The 12042-nt window shown below is 40.1% G+C and overlaps 1 protein-coding gene across 2 annotated transcripts in view; it reads left to right on the top strand.

Moving 5' to 3' along the window:
* Positions 1–12042, top strand: part of LOC106584883 (SEC14-like protein 2) — a 54712-nt gene that overhangs the window by 9470 nt on the left and 33200 nt on the right. For both annotated transcript variants that reach the window (XM_014170488.3, XM_014170489.3), the window contains 2 exons: positions 5806–5849; positions 11493–11555. In XM_014170488.3, the coding sequence (XP_014025963.1) occupies positions 5806–5849; positions 11493–11555 (107 nt within the window). The remainder of the gene's footprint in view (positions 1–5805; positions 5850–11492; positions 11556–12042) is intronic.

The following is a 12042-nucleotide window of genomic DNA, read 5'->3' as shown; positions in this document are numbered from 1 at the left end:
ATGAAATGCTTAAAACAAATCAGTATATTTGGTTTTGTACTGTTGATTTTGTCATACATGCTGGGGGTTGCAGGACTTAGAAGTCTTCCTGTCATTTTCGAACTCAAATGGCACGTAGAAATCGGGGTGGTCTCTTTAAATGTCGTTGGCCTCACACCAATACACAGATTTGAGAATCAAACTATCTCTCAAATAACAGCCAACCCTAGTCAGTGTTGATATCCTATGTTGGGTCGTGATTCATTGAATTTAAATAACAAAGCAACTTATTTGTTCCTTCCCCATTTCAACAGCCTCCCAGAATCTCCATCTGAGATTCCAAAATATTGACAACTGCCTTCAGCAATTTATCTTCTTAACCACTGATATAAAAAAATATTCTCAGATTCAGTGTGTCCTTTGAATAGTGTTAGTTTAACCAGCGCATACAACCCAAATGTTTGCCCTCTCTCTATTGATTTCAATGTGATATCGATATAAGTGATTAACAAAATAGTGTTGCGTTTACCTTTCCGCGTTGACAACCCACTTGAAACAAAATGCAACAATCCAAAATGTAGCTGGCTGTCTTCTACAAGGTATCCTCTAAGCGGTGATATACATTTTATTCCCAGATTCCGTGTGTTTTTTCAGTAGTGTTAGTTTGAACAGGATGTGCAAACTGACTCCACCCATCTTGTTGTATTGATTTCAACGCAATATCGATATTAGTAATTGACAAATCAGTGTTGTGTTTCTCTTTTCGTTTTGGCGACCCCCAAATCAAAATGCATCAATCAAAAATGTAGCTGACTGTCTTCAGTAGGTTATCCTCTAACCAGTGATGGTAACAATATTTCGAATTTCGGTGTGCTTTTTTAGTTGTGTTAGTTTTAGCAGCACATACAACCTGATTTTCACCCCAAATCGATATGAGTGATTTAATGCCACAAACCAACAGGGTTTTGGTGCGTATGCAGTATATAAGGTGCTCGTTTAAAAAAAAAAAAAATACAAGTAAAATTATTACTATTGTGACACGTACAGTGGGGTCTGAAATTATTGACACCCTTGATAAAGATGAGCAAAAAATGACTATAAAATAAATTCCAAATTCTGAGCTAAATTGTATGCTACATTTTTTGGTGAAATTACATTATTTTATACTAATACAATTGCTCAGAGAAAGAGATTTTGTTTAACAAGTAATACTATTTTTTATCAAAAAGGTAGGAGTCAAAATGATAGACATCCCTGTTTTCAATACCATTCAATCTTGCGAGGATAATGGCACTGAGCCTTTTTCTAAAAAGTTTTATGAGTTGGAGAACACATTGGGAGGGATCTTAGACCATTCCTCCATATAGAATCCTGTGCGTATGGACTGTCCACAGGTTTTTCAATTCCGGAAACTGAGATGGCCGTTACAAAATTTAGATTTTCTGGCCAATTAACAATTTCTTTGTGGATTTTTATGTGTGTATATGTGTGCTTGGTGTTATTATATACAAGCGCCCAAGACTAGTGAAGGCTCTATTTTCATGTCATCTGACCAAAGCACCGGTTCCAGTCCAAGGGCCAGTGTCGTTTAGCTAACTCAAGGCTTTTACATTTTTTGGGATGACATGAAAATAGGACTCTTTCTAATCAAATCAAATTGTATTGGTCACAAATACATATTTAGCAGATGTTATTGCGGGTGTAGCGGAATGCTTGTGTTTCTAGCTCCAGTAGTATCTAACAATTCACAACAATACAGATCAAATCTAAAAGTAAGGAATATAATTAAAAAATATATAAATATTAGGATGAGCAATGTTGGAGTGGCATTGACTAGAATACAGTATATACATGTGAAATGAGTAAAACAGTATAAACATTATTAAAGTGGCTAGTGTTCCATTATTAAAGTGACCAGTAATTCTATGTCTATGTACATAGGGCAGCAGCCTCTAAGGTGCAGGGTTGAGTAACCGGGTGGTAGCCAGCTAGTGATGGCTATTTAACAGCCTGAGGACCTTGAGATAGAAGCTGTTTTTCAGTCTCTTGGTCTCAGCTTTGATGCATCTGTACTGACCTCGTCTTCTGGATGATAACGTGGTGAACAGGCTATGGCTCGGGTGGTTGATGTCCTTGATGATCTTTTTGGCCTTCCTGTGACATCGGGTGCTGTAGTTGTCCTGGAAGGCAGGCAGTGTGCCCCTGGTGCGTTGGGCAGACCGCACCACCCTCTGGAGAGCCCTGCGGTTGAGGATGCACCGCCGTACCCGGGCGGTGCAGTTGTCGTATGCACACGTGGTGGGTTTGGCGTCAAAATGAGAATGCATGAGTAGTAAATAACCCTGTACCTAGTGTAAAATATGGTGGATCTTTGATGCTATAGGGATATTTAGCTTCCTCTGGTCCTGGGGCCCTTGTTAAGGTCAACAGCATCATGAACTTTACCCAGTACCAGGATATTTTATCCAAAAACCTGGTTGCCCCTGACAGGAGACTGAAAGTTGGCCGCAAGTGGATCTTCTAGTAAGACAATAACCCCAATGTAGCGTCTTGTCTGTGGTGTGGCGGAAAGAAGCGCAGGAAGCAGCGAACACTGTGTGGTAATTTTAATTAAGAACCACCCGTACAAAATAAGAGGTCTCCCAACAACAGGGAAAAATACAATGGACAAGCACAGTCAACAAACGCAGTTGACATACAGAAAAACAATCCCGCACAATAGGGTGCGGGCCAGCTGAACTAAATAGCCCTCTTAATTACCTAACTCAGGGCAGGTGAGAAAACATAAAAAAAGGGAAAAAACAAAAAGGGAATCGGTGGTAGCTAATAGGCCGGTGACGACGACCGCCGAGCGCCACCCGAGCAGGAGGGGGCGCCACCGTCGGTAGGAATCGTGACACCCAAGCACACATCAAAGTCCATAAAGAAATTGTGGTTTCAATTGAAGAGGGCTGTCCATAAGCATAGACTAAGGATATCAAGGATCTAGAAGGATTCTGTATGGAGGAATGGTCTAAGATACCCCCCCCCCCCCCATGTGTTCTCCAACTTATAAAACATTTTAAAAATAGGCTCAGTGCAGTTAACCTCGCAAGATGATTTTGACCCCTACCATTTTGAGACAAATAGATATTCCTTGTTAAATATCTCTTTCTCTGAGCAATTGTATTAGTATAAAATAATCAAATTTCCCAATTTTTAGGAGCGTACAATATAGCTCAGTATTTGAATTATTTATTTTATACATTCATTTTTGCTAATCTTTACCAAGGGTGTCAATAATTTCATATCCCACTGTATGTTTAGATAGTACATTTTTAGGTTTTCAATATATCACAAACTGTTCGAGAGAGAGAGAGAAAATATATGTAGCTGTACTCACAGCAGACTTCATCCAACAACCCAGAGGTTCTTTTTCTCATTCTTCTATCAGACAAAAATACAGATGTTTCAACAGCTTTGCTGTCTTCGTCAGAATTTCATCTCCGTTCAGTTGGCAATGGTCATTGATGTGTCTGTCTAGACCACTCTTCTTCAGCAGGTGTGAACCTAAATGACAACCAACAGTGGTTCCTCCTTTAAAAATTGCGACCTTGCACCGTGGAACTTAGAGGTACCCAGCGTCACGGCTTCATTGCTCCAGACCACAACAAGGGGGAGTTAGAGCACTCATTATGCATTTGGGTCCCAAGATTTTTATTTGACCAATGATATCGAGTCTTTCCAATGACGAATTTTGACGCGAGCCACCTGTGCCTGGTGACGTTCTTCAACAAAGATGGCTGACAAAACATTACGGTGGAACCAAATGTAAGTTGTTATAACGTCATAACGAGTCAAGCAAAAAATGTACAATTGATAGGAATATGTTAGTTTAATGTAGAGACAAACATTTGTGCAATTTTTTTTGTCATGAAGTTAACTTGCAAAACAGCGATTTTCGTAAATTATCTGACTAGCTAACATTAGCCAGTGTTAGGAGAATGAATTTGTAATTCGTGTTGTTTAATGTTTTAGGGACTCCTGAGAAAACCAGCAAAACAGGCTGTCGTCTTGTGAAACAGTGGATGTAAAGAATCTAGCTAGCTAAAGCATTTACTGCAAATTGAATGTACAATTGTGTAAGCTTGCCTTGCAATGCAGCTGAAGTAACATAGCTAACTATTTATTTGCTTATTGTGTAGTGGAGGATAAAAATAACTGTATGCCTATGGATGTGTAGCAAGCTACAGTGTGTAGTTGATCTGTGTATGGACCCTAAAACATTAGGTTCTGAACTAATATTCATTCCAATCTATGAACCTCAGCTATCATAGTTCTTGTATCAAATTCAAGTCTGAATGACATTAATGAAGCCTATGTGTAACCGGTGTGAAATGGCTAGCTAGTTAGCGGGGTACGCGCTAATAGTGTTTCAATCGGTGACGTCACTCGCTCTGAGACCTTGAAGTAGTTGTTCCCCTTGCTTTGCAAGGGCTGTGGCTTTTGTGGAGCGATGGGTAACGATGCTTTGAGGCTGGCTGTTGTTGATGTGTGCAGAGGGTCCCTGGTTTGAGCCCAGGTAGAGGCGAGGAGAGGTGCGTAAGCAAAACTGTTACACGGGCACCATTTTAATCAGCAGAATCTCCTCTTTGTAATTATGTAAGTCTGGGCAGCGAGCTCGTTTGTCATCAATCGCTAAACCAGAAATAGTCAGACGTTTTCATTTTTTCCCTACTTTTTCATTACGCAGACATAAGCACAGTTGACAGCATCGAGGTTACGGATGTTTACTTTCTACACAAGTTGCTTTTTTCCAGTTTCGTCCGACGAACAGACTGTAGTGGGAAAATAAAAAGGGATACATTTTTTATGGAATTCTAAGCATCACTCCAGTCAAAACAGGCCCTGCAAACGTTTGATTCCATTAATTTGCTATATGCTCACACTAGTGTTCCAGTTTAGCCAACATTCTTAAGCTGTTTTTCAGCCTTGGGTGAATTTTGACTCGTTCTGTTGTCATAAGGACAGCGTAACTAACAAATTGTCAGCCAACATAACGTTGTAAGGTAACTTATTTGAAAAGTCATTACTTTATTACATTGAGTAGCAAGCTACCCCTTGGTCGTTAGGGCAAATCTGGTCTATAATAGGAGGGGGGTTTTGGGACAGAGCCACTGGCCACTTAATCACCTTAGCTATTAGAGTATTAGATAAGCTGCTTAGTGTCCTCTCTCCCTTCTGGGTCAGTACTGTACGGTGCTGCTACTATACAGGGGAAGTCTGATGTAAGGTGTTGGCACACAGTGGAAGAAAGCCGACTGGCTGCTCTTAATCTCCATAAAGAGCCCTAATGGAGGTTAGCTACAGTCTGTTGTTATGGTGATACCACCAGCCCTACCCTGCTCATTTACTGACACCCGGAGTGAGGAAGAAATTAGTCATGTCCAGATTTATAAAGAGAGATGAAATAATTTGCACAGTCACATGGCTGACTGAAAAGAGTGCCATTTGGGACGCGGTCAATGTCTCACCGGTCAGATGTAAAACTGAAGACTCTTCTTATGAATGAAAAGGGGATTTGGGGTCATTTCCTGCTTGTTTGCTTGTGGTTAGTTATCTGATGTTCATGTTTATAACGTTAGTTGTGGAGGACCAAAATGCTCTGTGTTTATCAAATAGAATGTCCTTCACATGTTACATGTTAAATAACAGCATACACACACACACACACACACAAAATCAACGTCAGCTCTGATCTCTAACCATGACACCGTGGATATTATTCTCTCTCTCTCTTCTCTCTCTTCTCTCCTCTTTTCTCTCCTTTTTTCTCTTCCCTCACAGCCAGGAACTTCAATGTCAATAAGTCAGAAGCCATGCTTCGAAAGGTAGGCCTAACACTCCCCTTCTCCTTTCCTATGTTGCTATTGAAACATATATGACTAGTTCTGTTGTATATTTCCATTGCTACCATTAGAGTACCCCTGGTGTTACCAACGGTTTATCCAGCCAGAAATCTGAAATACTGTGGAGAAAAGCATGTGGGAAATATCAGGAATGTAGCCTAACCACAATACAATACAGGCGCTTTCAAAGAGTGGATTGCGTCACATGAAAGTGCTGCTTAAAAAACTGAAATACGTCCATCACATTCATTTGATTAAACACCTTTGCCAAGCCAAGCATGCTACTGTAGGGGAGAGTGGGGTAATTCATGCCAAAGGGCTAATTGAGCCACCCCTTGTTTCTAGGAAACACAACATTAATCATGTGACCAAATATTTAGGAAGAGGTCATAATTGCATGGCATCTGTGAAGGAAGAAACCACATAGAAGTGGTAAGCAAGTTAAGTCCAAAAAAGGGATTTTCACAAAGTCCAAATAATTTGTTGTGTTATATGTTTCATGATGCTAATATCTAAACCAAGTAGATAGGTTTAAGACTGTTTTATACATCAGTTGGGGTCCTAAATATAGCATGAGGTCCTAAACCTAATATGAAAATGCATCCTTGTAGCTGTGTGGGCTAATTTAGTCATAATGGTTTCTTTGGGGTAAATTGTGCCATTTGGCCAGGGTCAAGTTGAGCCAATGGCACAACATACCCCATAGAAATTATGATTACATTTAGTCAGTTTTATGCATAATATGAACAGTATTTCTGCAATTTTTCATGCATTTGAACTCAAGATATTGCATTTTTATTGTTACAGAGCAGACATTATCATGCCTCATGTATACAAACGTAAAACAAGCAGGGGTCGTTGACCTGTGTGAAAGAGAGGCTATGATAGAGTAGCAGAAGCACGTTAGGTCTTGTCTGATGACATGGAGTCTGAGCTTGCCAAACATATCAAGAATCTCAGGGACCAGTTTAATGGGCTTAGTAGCCTCAAATGCATAGAACTTGCCTACGAATTGAAGTGGCTCAACTTACCCTATCCCTATGCTCAATTTACCCCAAAGAGATCACTGTTTTTGGACAAGCTACATTTTCAAAATGGTTATGTTTACATAAATTCAGATTATTTGAGGGGACATTATAGGGTATTGTATAATGTCAAAGTGGAATTATGTTTTTGGAAAATTTTACAAATTAATAAAAAAATGAAAAGCTGAAATGCCTCGAGTCAATAAGTATTCAACCCCTTTGTTATGGCAAGCTTAAATAAGTTTAGGAGTAAAAATGTGCTTAACAAGTCACATAATAAGTTGCATGGGCTCACTCTGTGTGCAGTAATAGTGGTTAACAATTATCTGTTAAGTCCCTCATTCGAGCAGTGAATTTCAAACACAGATACTACCACAAAGACCAGGGAGGTTTTCCAATGCCTCGCAAAGAAGGGCACCTATTGGTTTTTAAAAGCAGACATTGAATATCCCTTTGAGCATGGTGAAGTTACTAATAACACTTTAGATGGTGTGTCAGTACCAGTCACTACAAAGATATGTGCGTTTTTCCTATCTCCGTTACCATAGAGGAAGGACACCACTCAGGAATTTCACCATGAGGCCAATGGTGACTTTAAAACAGTTATAGAGTTTAATGGCTGCGATAGGAGAAAACTGAGGATAGATCAACAACATTGTAGTTATTCCACAATAATTGACAGAGTGAAAAGAAGGAAGACTGTACACGATAAAAAATATTCCAAAACATGCATCTTGTTTGCAATAATTCACTAAAGAAATACTGCAAAGAATGCAGCAAAGCAATTCACTTTTTTTCCTGAATACAAAGTGTTATGTTTGGGGAAAATACAATACAACACGTTACTGAGTACCACTCTCCATATTTTCCATATTGGTGGCAGCATCATGTGATGGGTATGCTTGTAATTGTTAAGGACTAGGGAGTTATTTAGAATAAAAAAGGAAACATAATGGAGTTCAGCACAGGCAAAATACTAGAGAAAAAACTGGTTCAGTCTGCTTTCCACCAGACACTGGGAGATGAATTCACCTTTCAGCATGACAATAACCTAAAATGGATGTCTAGCAATGATCAACAACCAATTTGAGAGTGCTTGAAGAATTTTGACAAGAACAATCGGCAAATGTTGCCCAATCCAGGTGTGTAAAGCTCTTAGAGACTTACCAGGAACGAGTCACCGCTATAATTGGTGCCAAAAAGTGCTGACTGAAGGGTGTGAATACTAACACTAAGTTTTAGAACACCCACTTATTCAAGGGCTTTTCTTTATTTTTACAATTTTCTACATTGTAGAATAATAGTGAAGACATCAAAACTATGAAATAATACATATGGAATCATGTAGTAACCAAAAAAGTGTTAAACAAATCAAATATATTTTATATTTGAGATTCTTCAAATTTGCCTTAATGATAGGTTCCAACCACCGTGTCTTTGTGAGACGTGGTGTGGGTTAACGGATTATCTCCGCATGTGTATTTCCCACCGTAAAGCATGGAGGAGGTGTTATGGTGTGGGGGTGCTTTGCTGGTGACACTGTCTGTGATTTATTTAGAATTCAAGGCACACTTAACCAGCATCACTACCATCGCATTCTGCAGTGATACGCCATCCCATCTGGTTTGGACTTAGTCCCACTACCATTTGTTTTTTAGACCCAACACACCTCCAGGCTGTGTAAGGGCTATATACCAAGAAGGAGAGTGATGGAGTGCTGCATCAGATGATCTGGCCTCCACAATCCCCCGACCTCAACCAAATTGAGATGGTTTGGGATGAGTCGGATCGCAGAGTGAAGGAAAAGCAGCCAACAAGTGCTCAGCATATGTGGGAACTCCTTCAAGACTGTTGGAAAAGCATTCCAGGTGAAGCTGGTTGAGAGAGTGACAAGAGTGTGCAAAGGGTGGCTATTTGAAGAATCTCAAATATAAAATATATTTTGATTTGTTTAACACTTTTTTGGTTCCTACATGATTCCATATGTGTTTTTTCATAGTTTTGATGTTTTCTATTATTCTACAATGTAGAATGTAGTAAAAATAAAGAAAAACCCTTGAATGAATAGGTTTTCTAAAACTTTTGACCGGTAGTGTATGTAAACAATGATTTTAGAGCTTTTTAATGTAAATTCCAAAGTCAAAAATAGTGGGCATTCAATTGCCAAAATATTGGAAATATTTCAGTTTATATAACTTTATTTTTATTTGATGACTTTATTATTTTTCATTCCTTAAAGTAATAATCTCATCTTTGCTCAGGTAGTGACCATCCATCTAGCCAGGTCATCTATCGTTATGTGCTCCCCATACTATACTGTCTTTAGTCATCCTACTTAGCTTGCCTGCCTAAGTATGCTGCAGAGCTGTCTGACAAAATAAATTCAGCAAAAAAAGAAATGTCCTCTCACTGTCAACTGCGTTTATTTTCAGCAAACTTAACATGTGTAAAATTTTGGATGAACATAACAAGATTCAACAACTGAGACATGAGCTGAACAAGTTCCACAGACATGTGACTAACAGAAATAGACTAATGTGTCCCTGAACAAAGGGGAGGGGGTCAAAATCAAAAGTAACAGTCAGTATCTGGTGTGGCCACCAGCTGCATTAATTACTGCAGTGCATTTCCTCCTCATGGACTGCACCAGATTTGCCAGTTCTTGCTGTGAGATGTTCCCCCACTCTTCCACCAAGGCACCTGCAAGTTTCCAGACATTTCTGGGGGGAATGGCCCTAGCCCTCACCCTCCAATCCAACAGGTCCCAGACGTGCTCAATGGGATTGAGATCCGGGCTCTTCGCTGGCCATGGCAGAACACTGACATTCCTGTCTTGCAGGAAATCACGCACAGAACGAGCAGTATGGCTGGTGGCATTGTCATGCTGGTGGGTCATGTCAGGATGAGCCTGCAGGAAGGGTACCACATGAGGGAGGAGAATGTCTTCCCTGTAACGCACAGCATTGAGATTGCCTGCAATGACAACAAGCTCAGTCCGATGATGCTGTGACACACAGCCCCAGACCATGACGGACCCTCCATCTCCAAATCGATCCCGCTCCAGAGTACAGGCCTCGGTGTAAAGCTCCTTCCTTCGACGATAAACGTGAATCAGACCATCACCCCTGGTGAGACAAAACCGCGACTCGTCAGTGAAGAGCACTTTTTGCCAGTCCTGTCTGGTCCAGCGACGGTGGGTTTGTGCCCATAGGGGACGTTGTTGACGGTGATGTCTGGTGAGGACATGCCTTACAACAGGCCTACAAGCCCTCAGTCCAGCCTCTCTCTGCCTTTTGCTGACAGTCTGAGCACTGATGGAGGGATTGTGCATTCCTGGTGTAACTCGGGCAGTTGTTGTTGCCATCCTGTACCTGTCCCGCAGGTGTGATGTTCAGATGTACTGATCCTGTGCAGGTGTTGTTACACGTGGTATGCCACTGCGAGGACGATCAGCTGTTCGTCCTGTCTCCCTGTAGCGCTGTCTTAGGCGTCTCACAGTACGGACATTGCAATTTATTGCCCTCTTTAGTGTCCTAAGTTTTCATAACTGTGACTTTAATTGCCTACCCTCTGTAAGCTGTTAGTGTCTTAACGACCGTTCCAGAGGTGCATGTTCATTCATTGTTTATGGTTCATTGAATAAGCATGGGAAACAGTGTTTAAACCCTTTACAATAAAGATCTACTAAATATCTTTGAAAGACAGGGTCCTGAAAAAGGGACGTTTCTTTTTTTGCTGAGTTTAATTTTACTAGTTCTTCAAAGTAGATAAGGCCTATTTTCGCAAACTTTCTCCATCCCTCTCGTTGTTTGTTGTGTACGTACATTCCACCCTCATGCAGTCTATGTTTATTTTACCTAATTTAGCAGTGTATCCATCCAGAGATCTGTATATAATGACGAGATGCTCATGTCTCCGCTCTAACAATGGGAGTCGTCCCAAACGCGGGAAGGAAGGCAACAAGCTTAGTTCCACAATAAGCCCATGGAATTGCATTGTGCTTATTTTAGATAGATTTTGTCAAGAATGAAGCTTCTCACTTTGCCTCTTCCTCTCTGATCCATCTGTCTGAGCCAGAAAAAAACGTTCACAATGGAATGTGGTCATTGTAGTTCATTAGCACATTTCTGCAGTCAACTAGGTTGAATATTTGTTTAATGAAAACTTAATGAAGTCCCTTCAGCCCAGCGTCCCACATAGTCCTTGACTTGATTTATCTTGTGAATGGATCAGTTTTTCTCTAGAGAAACGGCGCAATGGGCTCACAAAAGAACACATAACAAAATGGAATTCAAGTAATTGAACCAATGACGGTCAATTAGTTGTTTACCAACCCCATAAATGACGAAAGGTCAGTTAATCGCTCAGCTCTATCATTTCCTGAAGTGTGTAATGTATTATCCACTTTATGCTGATGGGGTATTTATGCAGGTATTGTCACACTGGCAGTCTAAACCTACTGATCTACTTAACTCACTATAGTCACTGTTCTCCTGACACAAACAGTGTGTTTGTGTGCATGAGAGAGAGAGAGCTATTTCAATCCGTTACATGTAAAAACTATTGGAGCCATTCATGTTCTGTCATGCTTTATTTCCAGCACCTTGACTTCAGGAAACACATGAAAGCAGACACAATCACCACAGAATGGCAGCCTCCAGAGGTATGACAGTCTGTTATCACCCTTATTCAATTGACCTATTAGCAGAGTACATTTTTATCTTTTTCGATTATTAAAATATCAGATGGGCCTAAATACTGAAATAGTTGAAATTTGACTGTATAGTAGTGCCATGGTATTACTCTGTTACTTGTAATTTTAATGGTTTACAGAGTTAATGTTTAAGTTAATTCATTGAGCTGTATCTAAAGATATTTTCATTCGAGTTATTTACATATGTAATTGTATTAGAATTTGTGTGTTGGAGATTGAGAGAACAACATACATATTTTGTTGTATTGGTTAGTATTAAATTACGCTTTTGACTGCAAGTTCCAGAATGCCTTGCGACAGGAGGTAGAGAGAGATCGCGCCAGTTATGTCAAGTGACAAGTGATTATCCTGACTTTTCGCTAGCAACTTACTTTTATTGTTTGTAGAATCTAAATTTGTTAAATGTAACGTGAACCAGTAGTATTACTAAAAGAAG

Source organism: Salmo salar, chromosome 24 (assembly GCF_965601325.2).
Source record: "Salmo salar chromosome 24, fSalSal1, whole genome shotgun sequence".
Classification (NCBI taxonomy): domain Eukaryota; kingdom Metazoa; phylum Chordata; class Actinopteri; order Salmoniformes; family Salmonidae; genus Salmo; species Salmo salar.
This window is presented reverse-complemented; position numbering and strand designations above follow the sequence as displayed.